Source organism: Panicum hallii, chromosome 4 (genome assembly GCF_002211085.1).
Source record: "Panicum hallii strain FIL2 chromosome 4, PHallii_v3.1, whole genome shotgun sequence".
Classification (NCBI taxonomy): domain Eukaryota; kingdom Viridiplantae; phylum Streptophyta; class Magnoliopsida; order Poales; family Poaceae; genus Panicum; species Panicum hallii.
In genome coordinates this window covers 44,831,158-44,856,591 of record NC_038045.1, presented here as the reverse complement: position 1 = coordinate 44,856,591, position 25,434 = coordinate 44,831,158, and the positions used below count along the sequence as shown (strand labels likewise).

At 42.1% G+C, this 25,434-nt stretch overlaps 1 protein-coding gene across 1 annotated transcript; it reads left to right on the top strand.

Moving 5' to 3' along the window:
• The first annotated feature begins 4,291 nt into the window (after positions 1-4,291).
• On the top strand, positions 4,292-24,869 carry LOC112891129 (achilleol B synthase-like). The gene is made up of 18 exons (XM_025958060.1): positions 4,292-4,631; positions 6,510-6,695; positions 7,304-7,393; positions 7,494-7,682; positions 7,953-8,037; positions 8,442-8,608; positions 15,565-15,753; positions 16,045-16,158; positions 18,025-18,147; positions 18,226-18,345; positions 19,582-19,680; positions 20,654-20,710; positions 22,106-22,152; positions 22,243-22,386; positions 22,462-22,639; positions 23,807-23,881; positions 23,974-24,057; positions 24,509-24,869. Exons 1-18 carry the CDS (start codon positions 4,434-4,436, stop codon positions 24,635-24,637), a joined length of 2,274 nt encoding a protein of 757 aa, XP_025813845.1. The 5' UTR covers positions 4,292-4,433; the 3' UTR covers positions 24,638-24,869.
• The last annotated feature ends 565 nt before the right edge of the window (positions 24,870-25,434 follow it).

The window sequence follows — 25,434 nt, the reverse complement described above, 5'->3', positions numbered from 1 at the left end:
AGCTTGAACACCCACTTCAAGCTGATGGCACGCTGTCCCTTGGGCAGATCGTCCAAGGTCCAGGTCTTGTTTTCTTCAATTGAGGTCATCTCCTCGAGCATAGCCATGCGCCACTCCTTGATGCCCTTGGCTTCCTCCGCCGTCGTTGGCTCCTCCCCGATCGCCGCCAGCAGCTCCTCCGTGAGTTCCCTCTCAGCGTGCCCCGGGGGTGACGCCGGGCCAAGGACATTGTCCATGGTCCGGAATTGTAGTGGCGCCTCGTCAAGATCGTTGTCGAGGTCGGGCTCCCTTGTTGGTGGAGACGCGAACTTGATCGCTGTTGGCGCCGGTGAAGTAGCCGTCGGTGTGCGAGGCTCAGACTCGCACGTGGGCATCGCCGCGCGGCTTGACGCAGATGTTGGTGTTGGTGGAGCGGGCGACGCTGGTGGTGACTGTGGTGCCACCACGACCGCAGCCCCACGCCGTGCTTGTCCGACCGTGATGAGCTCGACACGGAATGGCTCACCGTTGTCATTCGGTCCCGCTCCCTTCTCGTCGCCCCAGTCCTAGGGACGGTCCTCCTCAAACACCGCATCTCGCGACACATGAACGTGCTGCGTGACCGGGTTGTAGAAGCGCCACGCCTTGGTGCCTTGCTCATTCCCGACGAACACCATCGGTGTGCTCCGGTCCTCCAGCTTCGTCAGCGGCTTGCCACCGGCTTTCACGTGTGCCACACAACCGAACGTGCGGAAGAAATGAACCGGGGGCTGGTGGCCGTGCCATATCATACGGTGTCTTCCCTTCAACACTCTGCGTGGGTGATCGGTTCAAGATGAACACCGCCGTGGTCACCGCCTCCCCCCAGAACCAGCTGAGCATCGACATGGCCTTCATCATGCTTCTGGCCATCCCCATCACCGTCTGATTTCTCCGTTCCACCACGCCATTTTGCTGCGGTGAGTATGGTGTGGTGAAGTGCCTCTGAATCCCCTCTTGCGCGCAATGCTTGATGAATTTGCACGCCGTGAACTCCCCACCGCGATCGGTGCGCAGAGTCCCTATCTTCCTTCCTGCCTCTACCTAGGCGCACGCCTGGAATGCCGTGAACACCGTCGCAGCCTGGTCATTGGTGCTCAGGAGGATCAGCCGCATGTAGTGGCTTAGATCGTCGACTAGGAGGAAGAAGTACTTGTTGTCACTCGGGGTCGCCGGCATCACGGGTCCGTAGAGATCGCCGTGGACGAGCTCCGTTTGTGCGCCACGCGATACTTTGCCTCCGACGGGAATGCCAGTTGCCGCTTCTTCCCTGCCAGGCAACTGTCACAGACCTGGTTGACATGGTCGGTCTGTGGTAGTCCCCGCACCATGTCCTGCTTCACGAGCCGCCAGAGCTCGCGGAAGTTGAGGTGGCCGTAGCGCGCGTGCCATCGCCACGCCGCACTCGATCCCTGCGCAGCCAAGCACACCGGCTTACCGATGTTGAGGTTCAGGGTGTACAGAAGAGCACGGTGCCGCGCCCCTCGTTCCTGACCGCGGACCCGTTCCCAAAGCGGACGGTTCCATGGACGCCTGTGTCGAGCTCGGAGAAGACCCCGCGCTCCCCCATCATTTGGTTCGTGGCCCCCGTGTTGAGGATCCATTGCGTGCAGCTCCCCTCCTTCTTGTCGCCGAGCTGGACAAAGAGCTTGTTCTCGCCGAGGTGGATCACCAGTGGCTCCCGTCGCGCCGCCGCTAGGGAAGGAGAGGAGGGTCCCGCGTTGACCGACGCAGTGGCCACCAGCAGGGCCTAGTTGGACTCCCCCTCGTCTGCTTGGGCCGTATGGGCCGCCTCCTCTCTTTTCTTATAGTGGCACTCGCGGGCCCAATGCCCCTTCTTGCTGCAGTATCGGCACTCGTTGCCGGCGACGTCTCCGCCATTGTGGCCGGACTTTCCGCCGCGGCGTCCGCTGCTGGAACCACCATGACCACAGCCATGGCCCCGTTTGTTGCTTGACGATAGCGACTCCTTCCTGCGTTTCGAGCCGCCGGTGCCCGAGCCACCACTGCTCGAGCTGCCTCCACCGCCGCCGGTCAGCTGCAGCCGCGACAACAGGCGTGCGACCAAGCTCGTCCTCGGTGAGGTTCAGGCTGGCGGTGGAGTTGGAGCCGCTAAGATTGTGCCATTCCTCCATGGCTTTGAGCCGCCCGATCAGCTCCTCCACAGAAACGTCATCGAGATTGAGCAGAGTTTCGATCGACGACGCGATCTGCTCGAAACACGAAGGGAGTGCCTGCAAGAACTTGCGCACCACCTACTCCTCCTTGATGGCGTCGCCCAGCATCGCGAGTTGGATCACGATGCGGTTGATCCGTATGCCGAAGTCGTCCACCGTCTCCCCTTCGCGGAATTTGAGGGAGTCGAATTCCCTCCGGAGTGTGCCCGCCTTCGCCTTGCGCACGCGCTCGATGCCGATGTTCATCACCTTGATCGCCTCCCACGCAGCCTTCGCCGTCGGCTTGCTGGCAATCATCCCCGTCGTCTCCGCCGGAATGGCCTTGGAGAGGATCTCCAGCGCCATCTGGTCCTCCGTGATGTCTTCCATCCTGAGCGTCACGGGAAGCCACAGGCCCCTTGCCTGCAGCATCACGCGCATCAACGCCGCCCAATCGTAGTAGTTCGTCTTCAAGAGCACAGGGTAGTTCCCCGGCCCTGCCACCGCCTTTTCGATGATCCGCTCGACGATGACCCCACGTCCCCGTGGCCTGCGCGACGGAGAGCGTCCGTGCCGTGGCGTCGGCGAGTGCTACGGCAGCGTCCCTGGCGCTCCGGCGTCCGCGACATGACCGCAGGATATTGACGCGGCTTTGATACCAGTTGTTTGATCTGAGCCGAGCGCTCCACCTGCAGGAGCTGTTCTTTCCTCACCGGAGCCGAGGAAGATGACTCGGACGTCCAGGAATGTACTCACGCACACAAACACTTGGAACATAGAGGAATTTGTGCAGCAAAATCGACCGTTTTTCTGAAACTCTATTGCTTGAATATATACACGGCTATTATATAAAATCGTGGCATTGATCGGGCCCCCCACGCGCGAGCTTTGCGCCATGTTCTTCACCGCGAACACGCCATCCCACGTCGTCCTGCATGCCACAAATCCCGGGCGGCCAAAACAGAAACTGGACTCCGCGAGAACGCAGCTCGCGTCAAGCCCGACTCCAACGCACATGCAACTGCTAACCAGCTGCGGATGTGGCTACCTTATTTGTGCTAAGACCCAAAAACTAAAACGAGCTAAGTATAGGTGCCTGATCATCCCTTGAGTTACCTGACATCCGGAACCAACCAAGCCTTTAATGCAGGTCAGCAAATATGGTTGAGCAGCACCTCAGCGGTGAGTCGCATGCGTATAATTGCGGTCTGCAGCGAGCGGTGGCTCCATACGGCGGAAGTCGTCATAAGCAGCGGTGGATGAGACTCGTGACGCCCCATCAGAAGCTATTGCGGCTTTGTCATGTACTCCATATATACTGAAGATGGACTTGCCTTGTTTATTCGATTGTTATCAAGCAAAGACTCATCGATAGTTATCAAGCAAAGCCTCATTTGTATTCCTTGGAGCTAAGTAATTCACTGTTAAAAATTACCAAGGTATATTTAGATCCTCAGCTAATAGACCAACCACCCAACTAACTATTACTAGTTGGATCCAGCTAATTAACACAGCTAATAGACGATACCGCGGGTACAGAACCAGCAGATGCAGACTGTATAGATGGCAACGGGTAAAATCCGCGCGGATAATAACTCTGTAAACCCGTACCCGCATGCTAAAATCCGTGCCCATACCCGCGCCCGCAATCCGCCACGGGCATGAAACGACGCCCGTAACCGCTATCCACGGATATCCGCGTACCCGCAAGTTTTAGGAAATCAAGCACACATTACATTTCAACAGCAGATAAACACCATTTATTGAAGGAAACAAATAAATATGAGCAAACAAATGAACTAGTCTCATACATAAATACATAATACATCACACGTTAACATAAATAAAATCATACAACTATACAAGAGTTAGTGTTCAAAACTATTATTGCATAAAAAGTACAATTGAGTTTGCTGGTTTGGCAGGTTTGCGGATGCGGATATTATTTTTTTCAAACCCGTTAGCAGATATCCGTCGGGTTTAAAGTTGTACCCGCGCCCGCGCCCGCGCCCGCGGGCATAAATGCAAACCCATATCCGCACCCGTCGGGTTTGCTATCCGCGGGTATACGGATATTTTGTACCGTTGCCATTTTAGCAGATTGTTCCGGGTGTTTCTTTTTTTTATTCAGACTATACCGCGTGAACAGAGACCATCGTACAATGCTCCTATAAAAAGGAATCCAGCGTGCTACCCATATCTCGTCCCCGCACGAGGAAACAAGTACGGTTTGGCCACCCCGACTCCTCACCGTCCATCATGTGGAAGCTCAAGAACTCCGAGGGGGGCGGCCCATGGCTAAGCTCCAGGAATAACTTCCTCGGCAGAGCTGTCTGGGAGTTTGATGCTCAACTCGGCACTCCGGAGGAGCGCGCTGAGGTAGAGAGGGTGCGCCGGGAGTTCACTGAGCACCGCTTCGAGAGGAGGGAATCTCAAGACCTCCTCATGCAGATGCAGGTAAAGAAACTTAACATAGTTCATGAGTTATTGCACTACAATGACAGAGATATTATCATGGTCAGGTCTATAATTTTGATATAAATTTTATCTTCATCCGACTTCATACCAAACGAATGAGTGAGTTTTTGGTGCTGAGTCTACCGTCAGGTCGTGGCCATCGTGGCTAGAAAGGCTAGAAAATTTTATCTTCATCTGTCTTTATATGAAAATAGAGTTGAGAAGGTTTGGAAAAAAAATTTGAAGTATAGACTAATAGAACTTGTTTAAAACATGCTCGATATAAATTCTTGTAGTGCCTTTCCCTCGTGCTGTCTCCACATGAAAGAATTTCACTTGAAATCAAGCCTTTTTTGTTTTGTCTTATTTCTTATTTCTGCACAATTACACAACAATTATAATATACATTTTTAAACAACTATGCTGCATTCTTTGAACATATTTTTTCTAGGTTTAGGAAAAGTTTTTCTGGACCGGAATATTTTTATTTTTCTATCAAACAATTTTTTATTGATTAACTACAGGAAAAACTCTACTAGATTCTTATAATCGTCGTTTTTGCTCAGAACTTTTTATTCATCTCAACATACTTTAAGTTTTGTGCTAAAATAATATTTTTGTGATAGTTTGCAAGTAGAACACTTATTTTGTTCGAACTAAAATTTGGGACATACTTTTGTGATGTAGTTGTGCTCCCGGTTCGTCAGCGTGGCGCCAGTCCCTGGGTCTTTTGTGCTAGCGGTTGGTAATGATACCTGCCAGCGCCTAAAACACCAAAGTGCTAGTAGAAATCGTTTCTTGCCTAGTGTTTCTATCTGCGTCGCACTGGATCGGAGCCCACTGATCAGCATGGACCGTCACGTGGCCGTGGCGCCATCCATCACATGAAAACAGCATGGACCGTCACGTGGCGGTGGCGCCATCTATCCATCACATGAACATTTTTTTTTGGGGAGGGGGGGGGGGGGGGTGGTGTGTGATGGACCAGGTGTTTCTTGATCAGGGGGTTGCCCGGTGGCCATCAATTTGTGGCCCAAAACTTCAATGTTAACCTCCTCACATATTGCCCAAATATAACTTTTTAAGAAAAATTGATGATGCGTGGTCCTTTTGCTTGTTTCTTAAACATTAACTTTTCCATCTAAGACTAATCACAATGGGGTTTCATGTCCATGTTTCCAAGAATGCCACGTCAACTTTGTAAAAGGATGAAACACCCTCTCTCAATAGAGAGTTTCATCTCACTATTTCATATGCCAACATACTACTTAAATGCTGCAAATAAATAACTAATAGGATTTACTCAATTGTGTGAAAATGAAACAAAACACTCTCAATGGAGGTTTCACACGGTTTCCAAGTTCTTGGAAATAGGTTAACATAGTTTCATCCTCATGAAACTTCATGAAACTCTTACTTCTTAAATGATGTGCCATGTCATCCAAATTGCTGATGTGGCAGGCTAATTAATACCATGAAACACCCCATGAAACTCCCATTGTGAATAGCCTAAGTATCATCTTTATTAGATGATTAACACGTGTTGCATCACGCATCTGTTGAATATTAGTTGGAACCACCTGGTAAAATGGTCCTGTCAACTGAATTGGCCCCTTAGTATATGCGAGATATGTTCAGCTAGGCTAAGTATTTTGAATCTCATAGTACTAAAAACTTAATTCGGTCAGATGCTGGAAGCTTTTGTTATTGCCGAAAAAGAAATTATCGACTTCTCGTGGAAGCATCGAATCGGTTATATTACTGCGTGTACATATTGAAACATTTGGTTCCATGGGCAGTGTTTCATTTCTTGGCCCTAATCAGCTATATATATGTTTACCATGGAATCTCAGTAGTGTATTGTCATGTGTTGTACAGTGTGCAAAACAACATCGCCTTCAAGTGCAGCATCCAGTCCCAAAGCTTGATGAGGGTGATGAGGTCACAGAAGAGATTTTGTTGACTTCTTTGAAGCATGTTGTTAGTCAGCATTCTGCACTGCAGGCAGAAAATGGCCACTGGCCTGGTGATTTCGGTGGGCTTATGTTCATCATGCCTATCTTGGTATATTATTGTAATCTCAAACTAACTGTTTTCATTCATTTACATCGATAGATTTATTGTGAAATTTATACAGCAGAGTACGTAGATGAACATGATGCACCATTTAATCGGGTAAGATCTTAATCAGAGGAAAAAAATAACTGGCATATGAACACTATAATCACTCTACAAGCAGACTGGAAAATAAATCTGGGTCCATGTTAATGCGTAGTATATGACTCCAAGTAGGAGTAAGTTTCATTGCTAGACTGGACAAGAATGAACCAAACCTTTTTATATATGCATCATGTAAGCTCTTAGCTACTATTTATTTTGGTTCTTTCCACTCAGGGTAATTTCTGTAAGCTAGTTCTAGTTGACTCTTTCTAGTAGCCGCGTGGCCAATTTGGGTGTAGGTGTGTCCTGGGCATAGTCCCACGAGGTAGGATCCAGTATATAAACTATATGCATTTAAGCAAACAGCTCATGGCCAATCTTTTTCAAAAAAAAATGACAAAACTCTAAGACAAAACATACATGCATCATGGAACTGCTTGGCTGGGGCTGGGCATATTGGCTCCTTTTCATCAGTTCTTGTTGTGACTACAATGGTTTTGCATCTCTTGTAGATATTCGCTCTATATGTCACCAAGTCACTCAATGCTGTCCTATCATCAGAACATCGCCAAGAGATATGTCGCTATATTTACAACCATCAGGCATGTTGACTTTCTTCTAATAATCGCACCGAATGTAAAATCATATTTATTTGCATCTTGGAAAGATCTGCAAAACTCATGTTTACTATAACCAATTTAGAATGAAGATGGTGGTTGGGGTACACAAGTGTTAGGCCCAAGCACCATGTTTGGGTCATGCTTGAATTATATCACCTTAAGGCTTCTTGGTGAGACGGCTGAGCATGAAGCAGTGGCCAAAGGACGCTCTTGGATTTTGTTGCATGGAAGTGCAACTGCAATGCCACAATGGGGAAAGATATGGATCTCGGTATGCCCTTGAAACTCCATAATCAGACCAATTTCAAACTAATATTGTAAGAGAAGCACCAGTACACCATTTGGATTATCCTATACTTTTTTCCTACTGCCAAGACAATATTTCCACTTGAACTTTTTGGTGAAGTGGCTCAGGAATTAGTTCTTAGTTCCTGGGGAAAATGACTTATTCCACACTCATAGTTTTTAATGAGTACATCTATATATAGTTAATCCTTGAAAAAGATACATTAATCCTAGTTATTCATCTCTTTAAATGAAGGTAATTGGTTTGTATGATTGGTCTGGAAACTATCCGGTTATTCCTGAATTGTGGCTTGTTCCACATTTTCTACCATTTCATCCAGGTACTTGCCTTTTGTCCTCTATTAAATAATATAATTTTTTTCCAGAATTCCCATGGCTTTCAGACACTTTCTGTTGATTATTTACATACTGCAAAAATGTTCAGTTCTTCATGTATTCAGAGTGTTGACTACATGGATGTATTAAATGCAATTTTGCGCCACTTTTTGTTTTTTATGATGGTATCAAAGTCGGTAACAGTCATTTTATTTTGAATGATTCAAATTTTACCTCTGTTTGTTTGTCTAATTGACATTTGGTAGGCAAATTGGTCGATTTTCATATGTAATGATTGTAAATGTAAATAATGAAAATGAAACTTTCAACATCAGCAATTCATCTGGGCAGTGCAGATTCGTTTATAGTTCCTCTATTATTGAAGTGAAGAAATTTGTACTTTTTGCAGGGCGATTTTGGTGCTTCTGTCGGATGGTTTATATGCCAATGGCTTATCTTTATGGAAAGAAATTTGTTGGGCCAATTACGCATACAATATTATCAATAAGAGAGGAGATTTATTCTGAACCATACACTAAAGTTGATTGGAGTAAAGCTCGCACTTCTTGTGCAAAGGTTAGTCTTTGGCTTCTAAGAGTAATAGCTCTATGACTGAGCTTGTATTTTCTCACCACAAAAGCTAATCTTATTTAACATATGGATAGCTTAATGTTGTAAAATTTTAGTTACCATAAGTACTTAAATATGACGTTTTATCCACATAACTCTAACCACATATAGGACTAGTTATGTTTTCTTATGCAGCACATTAGGCCTTGACGGGAGAAACATCATCTGAGTAACCATGGAATGCCAAGTAGTTAATCCTTGCTAGGACCCTTGTTCACGGGGCAAAGTAAGTAGATCCCAAGTGAAACATCATTCATTGTTAAAAATACTGTAAGGCCTTAAAGATTGGAAATGTATGGAAGGGCGGTAATCATTTGAGGATACATGCCTTTCTTAACCACGAGCACGGCCAATATGTTAGTTTTAGACACCAGAGAGATTGCACATCTTTACTCATAAGCCATGTTACCGGTCATGCCATGCTAATCAGGCACTCACATTACACTCCCAAGAGGTGTGATTGCATCGGTACACTACGGGATCTTTGCAAAGAACCTCTAACAAGTGTACCCTCCACAGAGCGGGTGTACCCTGTAGGCATACCAACCCATTTGGTAGGCCGAGTACTTCTCTTAAACATAGTTTTCCTTCTTGTGTCTTTTGATAAGCTACTGACAAGATAGAGAAATCTAATTAATTAGTTAAGATTAGAGCCTATTTAATTCTTATGGTTGCACTGTTTTTCTTGATGATCGATCCATATTCCAATTAATGCAAGATCATCTTGTAATTAACAAAGTATAAACAAAAACAAGTGTAATATTATCATTTTTATCATTATGGTTAGCATTATTTCCAAAATCAATTATAGCAACTAAGAAATAGATACATAACCAGTAAGATAAAAACCCAAGTTTACAAGAAGTTATTATGAAAGCAAGGGATAACCTTAATTAACGAGGACCCATGATGTTAAGGACCCAATATGCAAAGGTGATTAATTAATAAAGATTATTAGGAAAAAGTATGATCAAGGAACATTTGTCTTTCTTCCAAAAATAGCTGCTCCGAGTCTTCGTCCCTTGTTCTTGTAACTTTTAATCTTTAAAACTCTCAAACTGCATTCCCTTTTACTCACGACAAGCATAGAGTACAAGCATATACACAAACAAAGAAGCTACAACAAAGAAACATTTCTTCAATCAAATGAAAAACTTGAAAAGAGCGTGCTGAAGGATACTCTCGTTGCTACGGTCACGAAAGCACAAAAAAGCTAAAAATGGAGCTATTTTTCAAAATATACACATGGACCACGGTCACGACTCACGAGAGCACAGGAGTAAAGAGCATTTTAGCAAACTTATGTAAAAAGTATTTAAAAGAAATATCCTATATTAGAATTAACTCAAATTATAACTAGGGCTGGATGAAAAGCTAGCAGCTCGTTATATCTAGCTCGGCTCGATGCATTTTCTTAACGAGCCGACGAGCCAGCTCGAGCAGCTCGCGAGCCAGACGAGGCGAGCCATATAGCAGACACACGTACCCGTACCCGCACCCGCACACGCCGGTAGCCAAATAATTGCACAAGCCCACACGAAGCCTAGTCCTTCCCGATCTGCTCCCCCACACAGGGCTCCCCTCCCCGTTCAGCCTTCACGCGCCCACTAGCAAACTACGCAGCACTCGACCGATCGCCACCCTACTCCGTCCTTGACACCCCCCTCCCCCCGCGCTGGTCGGTGTCCCACACCATCACACCGTATCGCTATTCTCGTGCTTGCGGCGTCGCCCAACTTGCGGTCCTACGTTGTGCGCGGAGGTGCTTCGGTGGCGGTGTTGTGCAGGGCTGAAGTGAGGCAAGGGTGAGGGCGCGTGGTGGGCTTGGTCTTTATGGGGCATGAGCAGTGGGTCAGGGGCTAGGCCCTCAGGCCTCAGGTAGCTTGGCGCGCTAGTTGAGGATTGATGGAGAAGAGCTTTTTTTTTTTTTTGAGATCCCTTGATGGAGAAGAGCTGTGGTAGCAGCACGAAGGCCAGGTCAGCCTGGTAGGTTGGGTTGGGCCGAAACGGGCACAGCTCGTTAAGCGAGGCCTCTGAGCAGAGAGAGGTGAGGATGCAGGTTAGTTTGGGCCATAGTTGGTCAGGTCAAGCTTGCGGGCTTGGCCTGATCTAAAAGAAATAGCTAAGGGTTTCGGACTTGGCCTGATCTAAAAGAAATGGTTAAGGGTTTACTTATTTATTCAGGAAAGTTCAAACAATTCTATAGAAAAAAATCACAGATAACGTTTTAACTTGTGAAAATTCCCAAAAGCAATCAAGGAAAATCCAGAAGTCTGGTACTTGTGAAGTCGATCCAAATAAAATACTTGAAACTCGTGAGAAAATTGGATTAGCTAATCGTCAAATAAATGCATTTTAAGAACTAAATACTCGTGGAACACCAGATGCAATCCAACATGAATGCAACACTCATTATTGTATCTTAAAGCATATTAATTTTAACTTCATAAAATAATATTTCCCTGCATAAACACTGTGACTAATAATGCAAATGCTTGAAAATTTGAAATTATTAGAAAACCATTATTTTAACTAGTACTAAACTCACATCCCAAAATAAAATATTTTTAGGGTATAACAGGTATTTGCATTGGCTGCCTCTGAGCGAACCACACCCATGCCTTGTTGTAATGAAGAGCAAAATCACATCTGGCTATTGCTAGGGCCGTATAATACCCCAGCCCGATAGTGTTCCAGTCTTGGCCCAATATGGTCCATGTGTCAGGTTTAGGTCAAATTAGTGACATCTTGGAAGTCTAATTAGGTCGGGCCAGTTTATAAGGCTTTGTGTTATAACATATAGCTCGTCCGATGTAATCTTTTTTTACAAAGTGAGGATGAAAGTGTAATGTGCAGATGCTTTGCATATGCGTGCTTGTTCCATGTGGGAGCGGACCGTAAGTAGATTCTAGATACAGGTGTTATAAGGGTTTGAGCCACGAACCGGCCGTGATAACTTTTAAACAATTTGTAGTGATGGTAAAAGATTTTATATTAGAGTAAAATGCACCAAGGGTCCTCAAACTTATCCTGTTCTGTCAACGGATCCCTAAATTTCTAAAATGCACTTTTTGATTCCCAAAGGTGTCCATCTCAAGTCCAAAGTATACCACACGAGCTTCCAATGCTGATGTAGCACGCCACCGTGATGCCATAATGGAAACTCATGCTAAAGCCCCCTGGTTTCTATCATCTTTCCTTAGCATCCTCTCTCCTCCCCTCCCCTCCTATCTCTCCTTTCGCATGTGAGCATCTGTCTTTGACCTGCGCCAACCTCGCAGGCATCAAGGTTGGGGGGGGGGGGGATCCGCTTAGCAAGGTGCCTCGAGGCGTAGTGCACCCAGGGCGCGGGCTAGCGCGGAAGAAGCCAGCTAACCATGGTCGTGGCTGCCGTCGCGCGGTATTCCAACATCGATGGTGCAGGGAAGCTAATGGGAAAAGAGCCGAGGAGGACGAGGGGAATGAAGGGAAGATCACCGTGCTCTTGGTTTGAGCGGAGAAGGGACAAACAAGGCGGTTGAGGATGAGGGGCGGAGCTTGGGTGCTCCAATGGTGGCCAAGAGGGCAAGCGGTACCATGAGTTGACTAGCGTCGCGACTGAGTCACCCTTAGCCCACATCTAAGCCGTGCGCCGCTCCATTCGAATAGTAGCTCACGGTGGAGCACCAGCACACCCACGCCCCCTCGCTTCTGTTCTCCCCTCCTTCCTAAACTTTGGCAACCGCTCTCCCTACCTCGTCACCCCCTCGCTCCTTCCTAAGCTCCTTGATGGTGAGGATGGCACAATGGCTCGTCCGGTGATGGCGAGCTTGGTGATACCGTTCGTTGGCGATTTGAGGCCGCCCATCCCCCGAATTGTTGTCCTCCGATGGCCGGGCTTCCCTGTCGGGCTTTGGGCAAGGGCGAAGCCAGAAAATATTGTCGTCGAGGTCAGTGTAGATGTTAATATAGGGTCATTTTCTACACCAATTTGATTACAATGTAGTATTTTTATACTCCATTTGTTCTAAATTGTAGGTTATTTTAGCAAATTTAAATATATAATTTTTAATATGTATCTAGCAAAATGAAAAGTTAAAATAATCTACAATTTGGAACGGATGTAGTAATTTTCATTGCCAAAAAACACGTCTCCACTGACGCAGGAAATAACAAAATTCTAAGATCAAATCCCTAATTAATTCCCCACATCAAGCAAGAGATTCTGAGCTTGCACTAGATAATTGGGGCTTTGGGGTGGACTGTACCTAACCTCAGATTACACATTGGTCTTGGGATGTCCGAGGCTACAGGGGCAGAGGACTTGCCGGTTGCCACGGTCCCATTGTCGGCTCGTCACCGTATGGCCATGCCGCTTGCGTGATGCAAGGCGAGAACTGAGAAGACACGGATGGGAAATTGGAAATAAAGCATCGCTGGATTGGACTGCAAAGCAATAGACAAAAGGTGTTAAGCCTGTGGACTGTGGTAGGCTGCTTATTGAGATTATGGACTACATGAATGGCAGATTAGACAATGACCTATGGCAAGACGTTTAGCTGTTGGGCTGCCGATGTCAACATGATGTTTTACCGGTTTGAGACCACGCAATGAATACATGGGTATAAGTTTATGGCCGAGCCATCGATGTCAGCTGACATCGACGGTTGCACGTAGCTCCGCCCCTGCGGCACTACCCCACCCGGCCTTGCACGTCACTATAGAGTCCAGCTCTGGCTGCTTTGGTGGAGGGTTGTCGGGGTTGAGCCGTGGGCGGCCGAACCCTGGCACCTCAGCCTCATTCGCATGTCTACAGCAGGCAGGCATGAGATGGGAGGAGTTGAAAGGAGAGAGAGGATGCAGAGTGAACTTTGGTAGAAACAAGGGTTTTGATTGCATATGTTCACCCGCATGGCGCTGGTACCCTAAGCTCGTGTGGCACGTTTGGGACCTAAAATAGACCCCTTTACATAGTTCGGATCCAAAAATGTATTTAGAAGTTTAGGGATCTAATTAATACAGCGGGATAAGTTTGGGGACCTATAATGCATCTTACTCTTTTTTCAATACCCAAGCAACTGCTGCACGATCAACCATCTCAATTTCCAACGTCCATAATTTTTGACACGTAATTAATGCGCAACGTATAAATCCACGGGGATTCAAACCTGTGACATCATGGATCGCGCAACTCCTCCATACTATGACACTACATGATCACTTGTGTGAACGGATATTGTGCTTTTTTATTAACTTCTCTAAATCTCATTTCAAATTTTTGGAAATGAAAACAATCTCAAATAAAAAGTTTTTAACTGCAAAGTTTTAGATCTCATCGAGAACTATAACTTTGATATTGATCCATTTTTCTATCTAAGGTAGTTTGATAGATCTAAGAAGTTTTTTGAATATTTAGATATATAAACAATTTCAAATGAAAAATATGTCAATCATAAAATTTTAAATCTCGTCAAGCTCTATAATTTTAAATCGCGTCAAGCTCATATAAGAAGTTATAAATTTTTTTCATGTAAATTTGGCTGGTTTTCAACGCCGGGTTTATTTTCACCAACGAGTTGCGAATACACTCTGCATTAAAAACCCAACTATCACTGCTCGTGAAAATTGATTTTATTTTTACCGCCAGTCCGTTGTACAACCCGACGGTGATAGTCATTTTCACCGCTGGCTACAACGGCTGCCACGCATATTCTTACGAATTGACTGTGAAAACCTATTATATAGTAGTTTCAGAGCTTAAGTTTTTTTTGTTATGAGTTCCTTCTTATTTACGTTCAAGTAATTTTGCACGTACCTCGGTCCCAAGAAGGAGCCACCAAATTGGAGTTGATTGTAATCTACTGTGGATGAAAGGGATTGGATCAGCCACCAATGGTACGCGGTAGCCAAGCAAGTCCTAAAGAAGTGACATTATTATTCATAACTTAGGGCAAATTTAGTGTACAAATTCATCCGATGTGCAAAACGTCGTTTAGAGTTAGCTTGTCAAAATTCAGCCATGATAAGATGGGTCCCACTTTCAATAAAAAATCACCCTCCACATAACTTTTCCCATCACCCACATGATGTCAATGCCGATGCCATAACGGCAACACATTTGTTTATTCCTAGCACCAGGTGTCCAACTCGTTAAGCTTCTGGTGCTAGAAATTTTGGCTTGGCCTCACCTGTCTAATGAGCACCTCTCCCAATTCTTTCTATCTATTGGCTAGCACCGCCTAACAACTAACGTTGGAGCTGCACTTGAAGCGTGTCTAGTGGTGAATTGTCACTTGAAGCAATTCATTAAAAAGAAGCATGCATGTACCGCTAGCATCTTTGCCCTCTAAGGGTGCAGAACTATTGCCTAGGTCCCATAGATCAACGAAAAGGTGAATTGTCAAGAACTTATGCAAGAGTATGAATCAAATCTTTCTCTCTCGGAAGGTTCAGTTTGTGATGCTTCACTGTTGAACTCCGTGGAGACGGCTTATATCAATAAATACTTGCACATTTTCATTTATTCTAGTAATGTTGTGTTTAACTTATGTTCCTGGAGTGAGATGGTACTTGAGCTTTTCCGTTTACAACTGAACTAGTGTTTTTTCTATATTACCTTGATGAAACTTTTTTGGATTCTTGGACCATAATTTAACATTTTTAATAATTAATACGGTTTGATGCTCCACACGTACCTCTTGCTCGGGGCCAAAGCTAGAGTTCTGGAAAATCACAGTAGGAAAGACTTTTACGGAGTACACTAAACCAACTTATTTGATCTTACATGATACAAAGCATAGAAACCTAATATAATAATTCTACTAGCTTGCAAATATTCTCTTGGGTATGCATAAGAATAAAGTAGAGCTATGTAGCTTCTGAGGTGGTTATGCATGCTTCATTACCATTTTTTGATGTTGCAGGAAGATCTTCACTATCCACGGTCACAGCTGCAGAATGCTCTTTGGGCTAGTGTCAACATGTTTGTGGAGCCAATTTTAAATTCTTGGCCACTTAATATATTAAGAGAGAGAGCTTTGAAAAACTTAATGGAGCATATACATTATGAAGATGAAAGTACTAAATTTATTGGCATTTGCCCAATCACCAAGGTAATATGTAAGCTGCCGATGAGCTGTAATTTACCACAAACAATGAATAGATCTTTTGCTATCTTGGTAAACCCAATTTAACTTAGCACCCCTCAGCAGGGCAAAATTTTATTCTTGGGAACCGGACATTTGACACAAGTAGGGTTGGTTTCATTAATAGCTGTTGATGGCTGAAGATGTAATTACAATTTGATGAAATATTCCCTTGAAAAGATCAAGTCATTTACTAGTTCACTAGCTTTTTGTTTAAAAGCTCAGATAGTCTGGAACTCATTCTTTTGTTATTATTAGGCACTAGATATGATTTGTTGTTGGATAGAGAACCCAAATTCAAAAGCATTTAAGCAACACCTTCCAAGGATCTATGATTATTTGTGGCTTGCAGAAGATGGCATGAGGGCACAGGTACTCTTTTTTCTGACCGTTGTTCACTTGTACTCTTTTCTGGTATTGCTTTCTATTCTTGGTCAAGAAGACAGTGATAATGAAGTCTTTTGCTATTTATGATAATTATCAGGTAGATCTTGGGTATCTAAATTTCAGTTCACTTTCTTAGCTAGAGAGTTTTTTTTTGAAACACAATACAGACGTAGACGTTCACATACAAACACGCACACTCACCCCTATGAATATATATACACACGAAACCCTACCCCTATGAGCATATTCCAAGCATGACAGCAGATAAAAAATAGTTTTCTTCAAATCACCTCCTGAAGTTTGACTCTCGAATACTGGCCGCTCTACTAGTTAGCAGATCATGCTACAATCTTACCATTCTGCGTGAGAGGTTCAAAAAGCATGAACACAAGGCATTCATCATACTATTATGATAGGTCATGCATGCTAATCTAGTCACCAGGGCTATAAGGACACGCTATGTAATCTACCTCGATTATAGATTGAAATAAGCAAACTCATAGTAGTAGAAATCATAAAAGAAGGCATACAAATTGTTAATGAATCGGAACTCATGAATTACAAAACTACGATAGATTGTTCATCACCATATCCTGAGACCATACCTTTGATCTATTAATCCTAGCTCTAGAAGTCCAACATGGTTCATCCTCTCCGGGCGATCATGTTTACTAGAGTGTAGCTTACGTTTTCCTCTTGAGAACTACATGGCCATCAGTGCTCCGGAAAGGTGTCCCTTAGGCTCCTCTATTTATCTGCTGCAAGTGCTTCCAATGTGATGAATGGATCTCGATGCCGATGGAGGAGGACGGTATTTATACTCTGAGAGGCCATGGTCCAAATGGCAATATGAATGGGCGAAAGAAATGCTCAAGCCAATCAGCCTAGGTGGGTCCAAAGTGATCAGTCTAGCCTTCCCCTTTTTGCCCTCCGAGCTTGCCTTTGGTGTCAAGTTGCTCCCTGATCTCCTAGACGCCTCTGGTCACTTGCATGTTGTAACAACATGCTCCGAAATCTGCTAACGCCCTAGCTCCTTACGTGGAACGGACCCGCACACGCATGGCACCTATCTTACACTTTCATCCTCGCTTCGTGTAAAACAGTTAACTCTAATGTGCTATGTTTGGACAAACAAGGACTATGAGCTGATCTTCACCCCCTAAACTTCCAAGACGGTACTAAACCACCACACCACAACCATAATTAGGCTACATGGGCGAACTACTACTACTATATGAGATATTGGGATGGGGTATTACACATGTGGGCCTGACTCGTCAATTTCTTTGAGATATGAATGGATCTTGATAACCTTCCAAATATCCTACTATTTTCATCTTGATCCCAAGGTTAACTTGCCAAACTACTGGATACTTACCTCCCAAGTCCTCTATAATGCACGTATGTCGAATCCGATCATCATTTGGTCTAGAAAAGGGCTAGGTTGATCAGCCTACCCTTCTTGGGCCGATCAGCCTAACATGTATCTGGACCTTTTTGTTGCCATCTCTTTCTGGCCTCATCCTTGATTCTAGATCTTATTCATTTGTACTTCAATTTTGGCCAATTTTCTTAAAAAGTAGAACATTCTTCAAAACACAAGGTATATGCAAATATGACCGGATTACCAAGTATAGTAATGTTAAGTTGAAGTAAATAAACTGTACAATAATCTAGCCCGCTGTAGTTTAATGAGCTATTTCATTATATTTATTTTATCTTTAGATATTGCTGGTATAATTTTATAATGTATATGTTTACTTTAATTATATTAAGATAACATTAGCATGTTTAATTGTGCTTCTTTCATCGAACGAAAAGTTTATGCAGTTAAAAATATCATTTTCATAGGTGTATGATGGTTGCCAAAGCTGGGAGACTGCATTTATAATTCAAGCTTATTGCGAAACTGGACTAGTTGCAGAGCTTGGTCCATCCCTTCGTAGAGCCTATGACTTTATAAATAAATCTCAGGTTCAACATCCTTCTATATGTCTGTTATCATACTTCATAATATTTTCAATAAGCTGACTTTTATTTTCTTTCTTGAAGATTCTAGAAAATCATCCTAACAGTGAAAGTTATTATCGGCATAGATCAAAAGGTTCGTGGACACTATCGACGGCTGACAATGGCTGGTCTGTATCTGATTGTACTGCCGAAGCACTTCAGGTGCAATGAAGTTATTATATTTTCTTTTCTTTAGCTATGATAGGTTATTTGGTATATTTTTAGATTCTCACCGGAAACATTTTTCGAAGAGTTGTTGGCATATGTCTAGTTTAAATTAAAATCAATAGCTCATGAAAATCTATTTTTTCTCCATTAATAGAAAAATATGAAGCGCACCATCCAAACGACTACTTTCTTATTGCATAGAAATTATTAAATGTCAGTTTCTACCATTTTTTGGGGGGTAATTGGTATTATATATACTACCTATGGTTCACAACATTATCTAGAAAAATTTTAAAACTACCCTTAAAAAGGAAACAGATAGTCTAAGGCTAGTCTCAGTGGGGGTTTCATGAGGAGTTTTATGGGTATTAAATATCATGCCACATCAGCAAATTTGCTGACATGGCAAGGTCATTATGAGGAGAGAGGAGGGGAGTTTCATATGATGTGAGAGGAGTTTCATCACCATGAAACCCAGCCAGCACAATTATCAAATTTTCAATCTTGATAACTGTGTAATGAAACTGTGCACTGAGACTGGTCTAAGCCAACGTTGTAAACAGAAACACTACACAACTATTGACGACAATTGTTGACATCATAAATAATCAATCAATATACTTTTATTCAAAGTTTGTTTGATATTATATTGCGTCTATTGCTATTGATATTATATTGTAAATCGTAGATCAAAATGTATTATGTAAGACTTTTCTGATCAAAATATGTCTCACATTTCTGATTGGAGGGAGTATAAAACATAAGGAAGGACACCCCGCTTGAGCCCTACAAATCTGAAAGTGACTTCATGCCAACCCCTTCAACACATTATCACAAAATTTTTAGATCTCAAGATGTTTATTTCCCTATTCCATTACAACTCATGAGAAAATTGGCTGGACCACTACTTGAACCGGAAAAACCGGGAAAGGGTAGTCCAACTAGTTCGGTTTGATTAAGAGATCGGTGATAGAAAAAGCCTGGATCTAAGGCAATATTCTGCATAGTATTTTGTCTACAACTAGCCCAATATAGCACAACTGGAGGGCCAAAGCTTGAAAATACATGAAAAGAGTTGCCCATGTTCTGAACTCTATGGTCAAAGAGTTATTCCATTGCAAAGCAGTGAATATATAACTTTTCCATGTTGGAATATAGAATAGTAATTCGCTTTGTGGCACATCAACTTCTTGCTAATCTGATAAGCCTTATGCACTTTGACCATTTTAGGCATTATTGTGTGTATCAAAGGCTTCCCCCAATCTGGTCAGCGAGCAGATGCAAGCTCAGAATATGTATGATGCGGTCGATTGTCTTCTTTCATATATGGTAATAATAAAAAAAAACTATCGTAAGCATTTTACTTTTGGAAGATTTCAGCTATATTATCTCATGAGTAAAATGCACCAGGATCCTCAAATGTTTCCTAGATTCTAACCTAGGTCCATAAGCTCTCAAAGTGGACATCCATGTCTTTAAAATTTTCAAGTGGTTCACTCTAAGCTTGCTTTATGTCCAGTTATGGACTTAGATTCTTACTTGGAATGAACCACTTGAAACTTTTAGTAACCTGGATGCGCACTTCGATAATTTATGGACCTAAAAATACTAGAAAAATTAAAAAACCCTAGTTGTACTTTAATATTATCTTTTTATGTAATGCATTTGATTCGTACTGGGCACATATGTAGCGAGTTTCAATAGTAGAAACTTTTGACGGAGAATCTATGTGGCGGAGGCCCCTATACAGTTGAACTTGCACTCTTTTATGTCTGAAAGGAAGTGGGTTAATAAATGGCCAAAAGCCACCCGTCCATGGTGAAAGAGAATACAGAAGGAACTAGAACAAATCTATACATAAAGCTAAGATAGACTACGGAACAAAGGCAGAACAGCTGATCTACACTAGTGATCCTTTCTCTAAGGAGATGGAGAAGAGACCTTTCATTTTGAAAGATGAAGCCATTTATCTGTTTCATTTGTCCTAGGTTTTATGATGCTGAAAACATCCATAGCCAGCTTAATAATCTTGTCTTGTTTCTGTTACTATCTGAAAAAAATGTTTTTGTTGAATCCCATGGAATTCTAATAAACTAGAAAGGATAATGAATACAACAAGGAACACACATGTAGATTATTTGCATTTTCTAGAACTACTAATTTAAACTATCATTTTGTATTTTATCATTTCACTCAATAGTTTGTGGCATTATGTCAGTATTTCTTTTGTTGTGCTATGTGATTTCCCCATATGACAACATGGTTCAATTGTTGCTGATAACCGGTTGTCCTCTCTTTGAAGAACAAAGATGGCACCTTTTCTACATATGAATGCAAGAGAGCTCCATTTTGGCTAGAGGTAAAGTTAACAATATAAATATTCCCGTTTTATTTCTAGCATAAATGTTACAAGAATTTCTGATATTATGAATTGGAACACATTTGTAGAGCAATTACATAGAAAGTAGTGGAATAAATTTATTGTGCATTATTGTTTAAAAGAATAATATGCAATGGGTTCGTACATGATATGCCCATGTCTGTCATGCCAACACTAAAATCCGACAACAAACATCATCAAATCGGACCAGACAAAGGCTGCTACTGGGAGCACATCGGACGCATGTTGTACATGAAGATAATATCTGTCAAATAGGCAGAGTCCTTCTCATGCTTTAGTGCAACCCACATATGTGCTATTTAGTTCTCTGTTCATATCTACTTTTGTATTGACATCTGCATCGAGGGGTCTATATGTACAAGGGTTCGCTTTCCAAAATCTTAGCGGAATGGCACTGAGTGTGAAAAAAGGGTAACTGGTCATCTGTTCATCTGTTCATATCTGATTGCATTGGTACGTTAATAACCAGATTCACTAATGGTTCAGATTCCTTTTACTATTATGATACTAGAAGTTCATCCATAGGAGCATGTTCCATCTTGAGCATTCACATTTCTCCAGATCTCGCACTACAGTGGAACACTACCATTAGGAATCTTGGATTCATGAGATTTTGCACTGTAACAGTTTAATGACCAAAGCATAGCCTAAAACTGAATTTTAGATAATGGAATTAAGCAACATCTCCGCATATACCACACATGAGTTCACATGGTCCTTATTTAAAGATGAATCAGACACAACATAAGCGTTATGTACCAAAGCATACCATTTTGTCCATATGGATATCAATAAGTAACTAAAAATCCTAGTCAGAAGATGGAGTACCAAACTATTTAATAATTCTAACAATAGGTAACTATGCCTAGTAGTGACATCAACTGCAGCTAACAATATTGTTTCAATTTTGCATACTTATAACCAATAACCATGTCATCCATATATAGTTACTAGGGGTGCAAACAACACTCCGCTTTCTCAAGACTATCTGCTAGTGCTTGAATTCAGTGTTGAGGCACTGCAAATCAGCAGCTTTACTAATCTGTGAACACTGCAGTGGAAATTTTTGGTCTAACGTTTGTGAACATGAGTACAAGAAACCATGTTAAGGGTACAACACCAATATAGCATCCTTAGAATAGACACATTTCGGAAACTATTTATCTCTTCTGAACAATATTGCCAACAATTTGAGCATATACTTAGAACCCTAAGCCTTTTCTGTGTCCTATTTCTTTGTTGATTTTTTTATTTTGCCTTTGCATTTATAGTCCTTTTACTTGCATGCATACTTTTCAAAGTATTTTCCCTGAATAACACACTAACTTGAGGTTACTTTATTTTGTAACCTAGGTTCTTAATCCTTCTGAGAGTTTCCGGAACATAGTTGTTGACTATCCGTAAGATGCTTATATTATTTATCTAAAGAAAATACAGTGTCTTTATTTTTTTCTCTGAGAATTAACTAATGATCTTTCACCAATTGATAGATGTGTTGAATGTACATCTTCGGTGCTTCAAGCTCTGATTATGTTTGGAGGGTTGCATCCTGGGTACCGCACGAGTGAAATAGAATTTTGTATAAGAAATGGAGCTAACTTCATTGAGAGTAAACAAAACAAGGATGGCTCATGGTCTGTAAATTATTATTGTAAGTTCAATGTCATAGCCAAACATTAGATTACTAATTTTTATTATTTTTCTAACAGGTTTGGCACTTGGGGAATATGCTTTACTTATGGGACCTTTTTCGCGGTAAAAGGATTGGTTGCTGCTGGAAGAACCTATGAGCATAGTTCTTCAATTAGGAAAGCATGCGAGTTTCTTTTATCGAAGCAACGTAGTACTGGTGGATGGTCAGAAAGTTATCTTTCATGTGAAACTGAGGTATTAAATCTTTTTTTTCTGTTTCAGGTATACAGCCATTAGATCTTTTGTATAATGGTTTTATCTTATCATCCAGTTGGTTATCATGGTGGTTGCTTGTAGGAAGGCAACCGAGAAAAATTCTATTGAGGGTTTGAGGGTTTGAGAAATGAATTGAGAAATTTCTTTGTGGTTAGGATTTTAAGAAATGGCCTGGCCTGATTTCATTGCATCGAGTTCATCAAAACGAACCTCTACTTTAGACACCCTACAGCTATCTAGCAGTCACAACTTAATAAACTTCATAGGCCTTTCCAGGAAGAAATTCATAGGCCCGTGCCAGGAGCATGGTAGAACCAGTTGCATGATACAAAAATCACCACACACAAAGTAAGACTTTTTTTAATCCAAAATTAGCAGACTACTTGGTATACTTAAATTTCCATGTGTGGATTATTGAACACCTCATCTCTGCCGATTCATAACGTTAGTTCCTATTGGTTTGCATTCGGTGCTAACTTTAACTAAACAATATGAATACTGGTAATGCGAATCAGCATAGATAGCCCGACAAAAGAATAGCAAATTTTTTGCTTGACTAGCTAGGAGCTCAACCATGAACAATATATTTCAAGTAATAACAAGTGGTGCCTTTTTTGTGTGAAATGCAAGCATGCAAAATGTCTTGATTTCGAACAAGTACCTCCTACCTCATGTGATTCTTCCTTGCTACCTATTTTGGCCCATAATCCAAGCAATCACAAATTATCAAGGAGGTATCCATCGTGGTTGTATCAGTGCCAATTTGTAATACAAGCCAACATGGATAGCCAAGAGGTATCTATACTGTTGGATAACACTTGGTTTTATCCATGCTGCGGCTCGTATTCCAAGCTGCTATAGAGGCCTTCTCCGCATGAGTTCTAATTTATAAATATGGCTGAGTGTTTTGGTAATAGAGAATTTAATTTGTTATTAGATATCATAGTTAAAAGTACTCTCTAGAGTCCTTGTGTGGAAGAACTCATATACCTTGCACAGATAGTAGCCAATTAGCCAGCAATTGGATAAAATTGGAGATAATGTAACCCTTTATATTGCTGCTTCAGTATTGTCGCTTGGACTATCTATACTCATTTTTTTTGAGTTTTGATATTTTCTTTCCTTTTTTTACTTTCACACCAACAGGTATATGTTGAGGGTAATAGTCCTCATGTAGTGAACACATGTTGGGCCATGCTAGCTTTAATTTATGCTGGGCAGGTAATGTTTGTACATTGTTCATTTTATTTTATGTGGCAAAGCATAAATGTAACTATGTAATATTTTTTTTGACTTCTTGACCTGCTAAGTAGGTTGAACGGGATCCAACACCGTTATATCGTGCTGCAAAAGAACTGATTAATATGCAATTGGACACAGGCGAGTTTCCTCAACAAGTAAGTTTTCAGTTTGATGTGTTGCTCCATTATTCTGTACAAATTTTGGTATTATACACTAACCTCATCGTGCAAAATTTGAAGTTCATAAAAACAAAAATGGTAACCAAAAGTTACTCTTTTCTACTGTAAGACAAGTATCCCTTGGATAAAGTTGATTTTTGAATGGATTCATGCAATGGCAATCTTCCTAGTCTTTGTATCCCAGCTTGATCAATATTAATGTCGTCGTTGTGATGCCCGCATTCCGCATATACCAACATTATTTCATCTCTTTTGATCTCTGCTTGAACCTTTATTGAATTTGAATTGTTCATTGTCTTGTTTTACAAACATAGATTCTAATCCCCAAATATATCAGCTATCCCTTGTGGTGTGATTGTTGTTATGTTGTTATTAGTGCTTAAGAACCTGAGCTCCTGACACCTTTGTTCTTTCCCTCTAATGACAGGAACACATTGGATGCTCCAACCGCTCCATATATTTCAATTATGCAAATTACCGCTACTTATTCCCCATTTGGGCGCTTGGTGCATTGCGCAATCGATTGTCAAACAACAACAGTAATGGAGGCACATGATTCGCGTGTGGGTGATGATGGTATGGATTTGAAATCATGCAGGGATCATGTGTTTACATGTCCTTAGTGGACTAGATATATACGAAGACTTATGTCTCTCCATATTAGCACCACTTAGTTCCACAAAGAAATCTAACTCTTAGGAAGAATATCTAAAGAAACAATGTTGTATTTACCAAATTTGTAAGGGTATATGTTTTCTGACAGTGCTACTGCAAAGTGATATATATAATCATACTGTTGTTGGTATTTCTTATGCTCCAAAAATTTAATACAAGATTAATTCTGCAAGCGCATAGAACATTCGTTGTAGCACTTCCTTGGAAAAGCACTTGTGCCTAAGGCGGTCGATAAATAAATCTTAAGAATATATATAATGACTTTGTGAACAATAACATAGTGGAGGTAATATACGATAGGATACACGTGATAAATCTAACACACTAGGAAACCTGAGATAGATAATAAATTGGGCGTCCTAGCTAGTGGGAGAACAACAAGATGAGATACATTCCTAAATACTTCCAATATACTTGAGCTAACTCTAGTGAAGTACTAACAGCGCACAACATAGACTAAAAGAAATCCTATTGCACCTAGCTTTGTATACTTCAGGCGTCCAAGCCACAAATGTTCTCATACAGGGAGAGAAAGGGAACCAGTGCAACAATTCCTAATTTAAGTCCTAAGCACCAACCGCTCTTACAAGTTGGAATATTAGGCTGAGCACGGTTGTGTCAACACCGAAAAGGGATCTCCTAAGTCTAGTATTTGCATTTCTCTTTTGGGCCCATGGA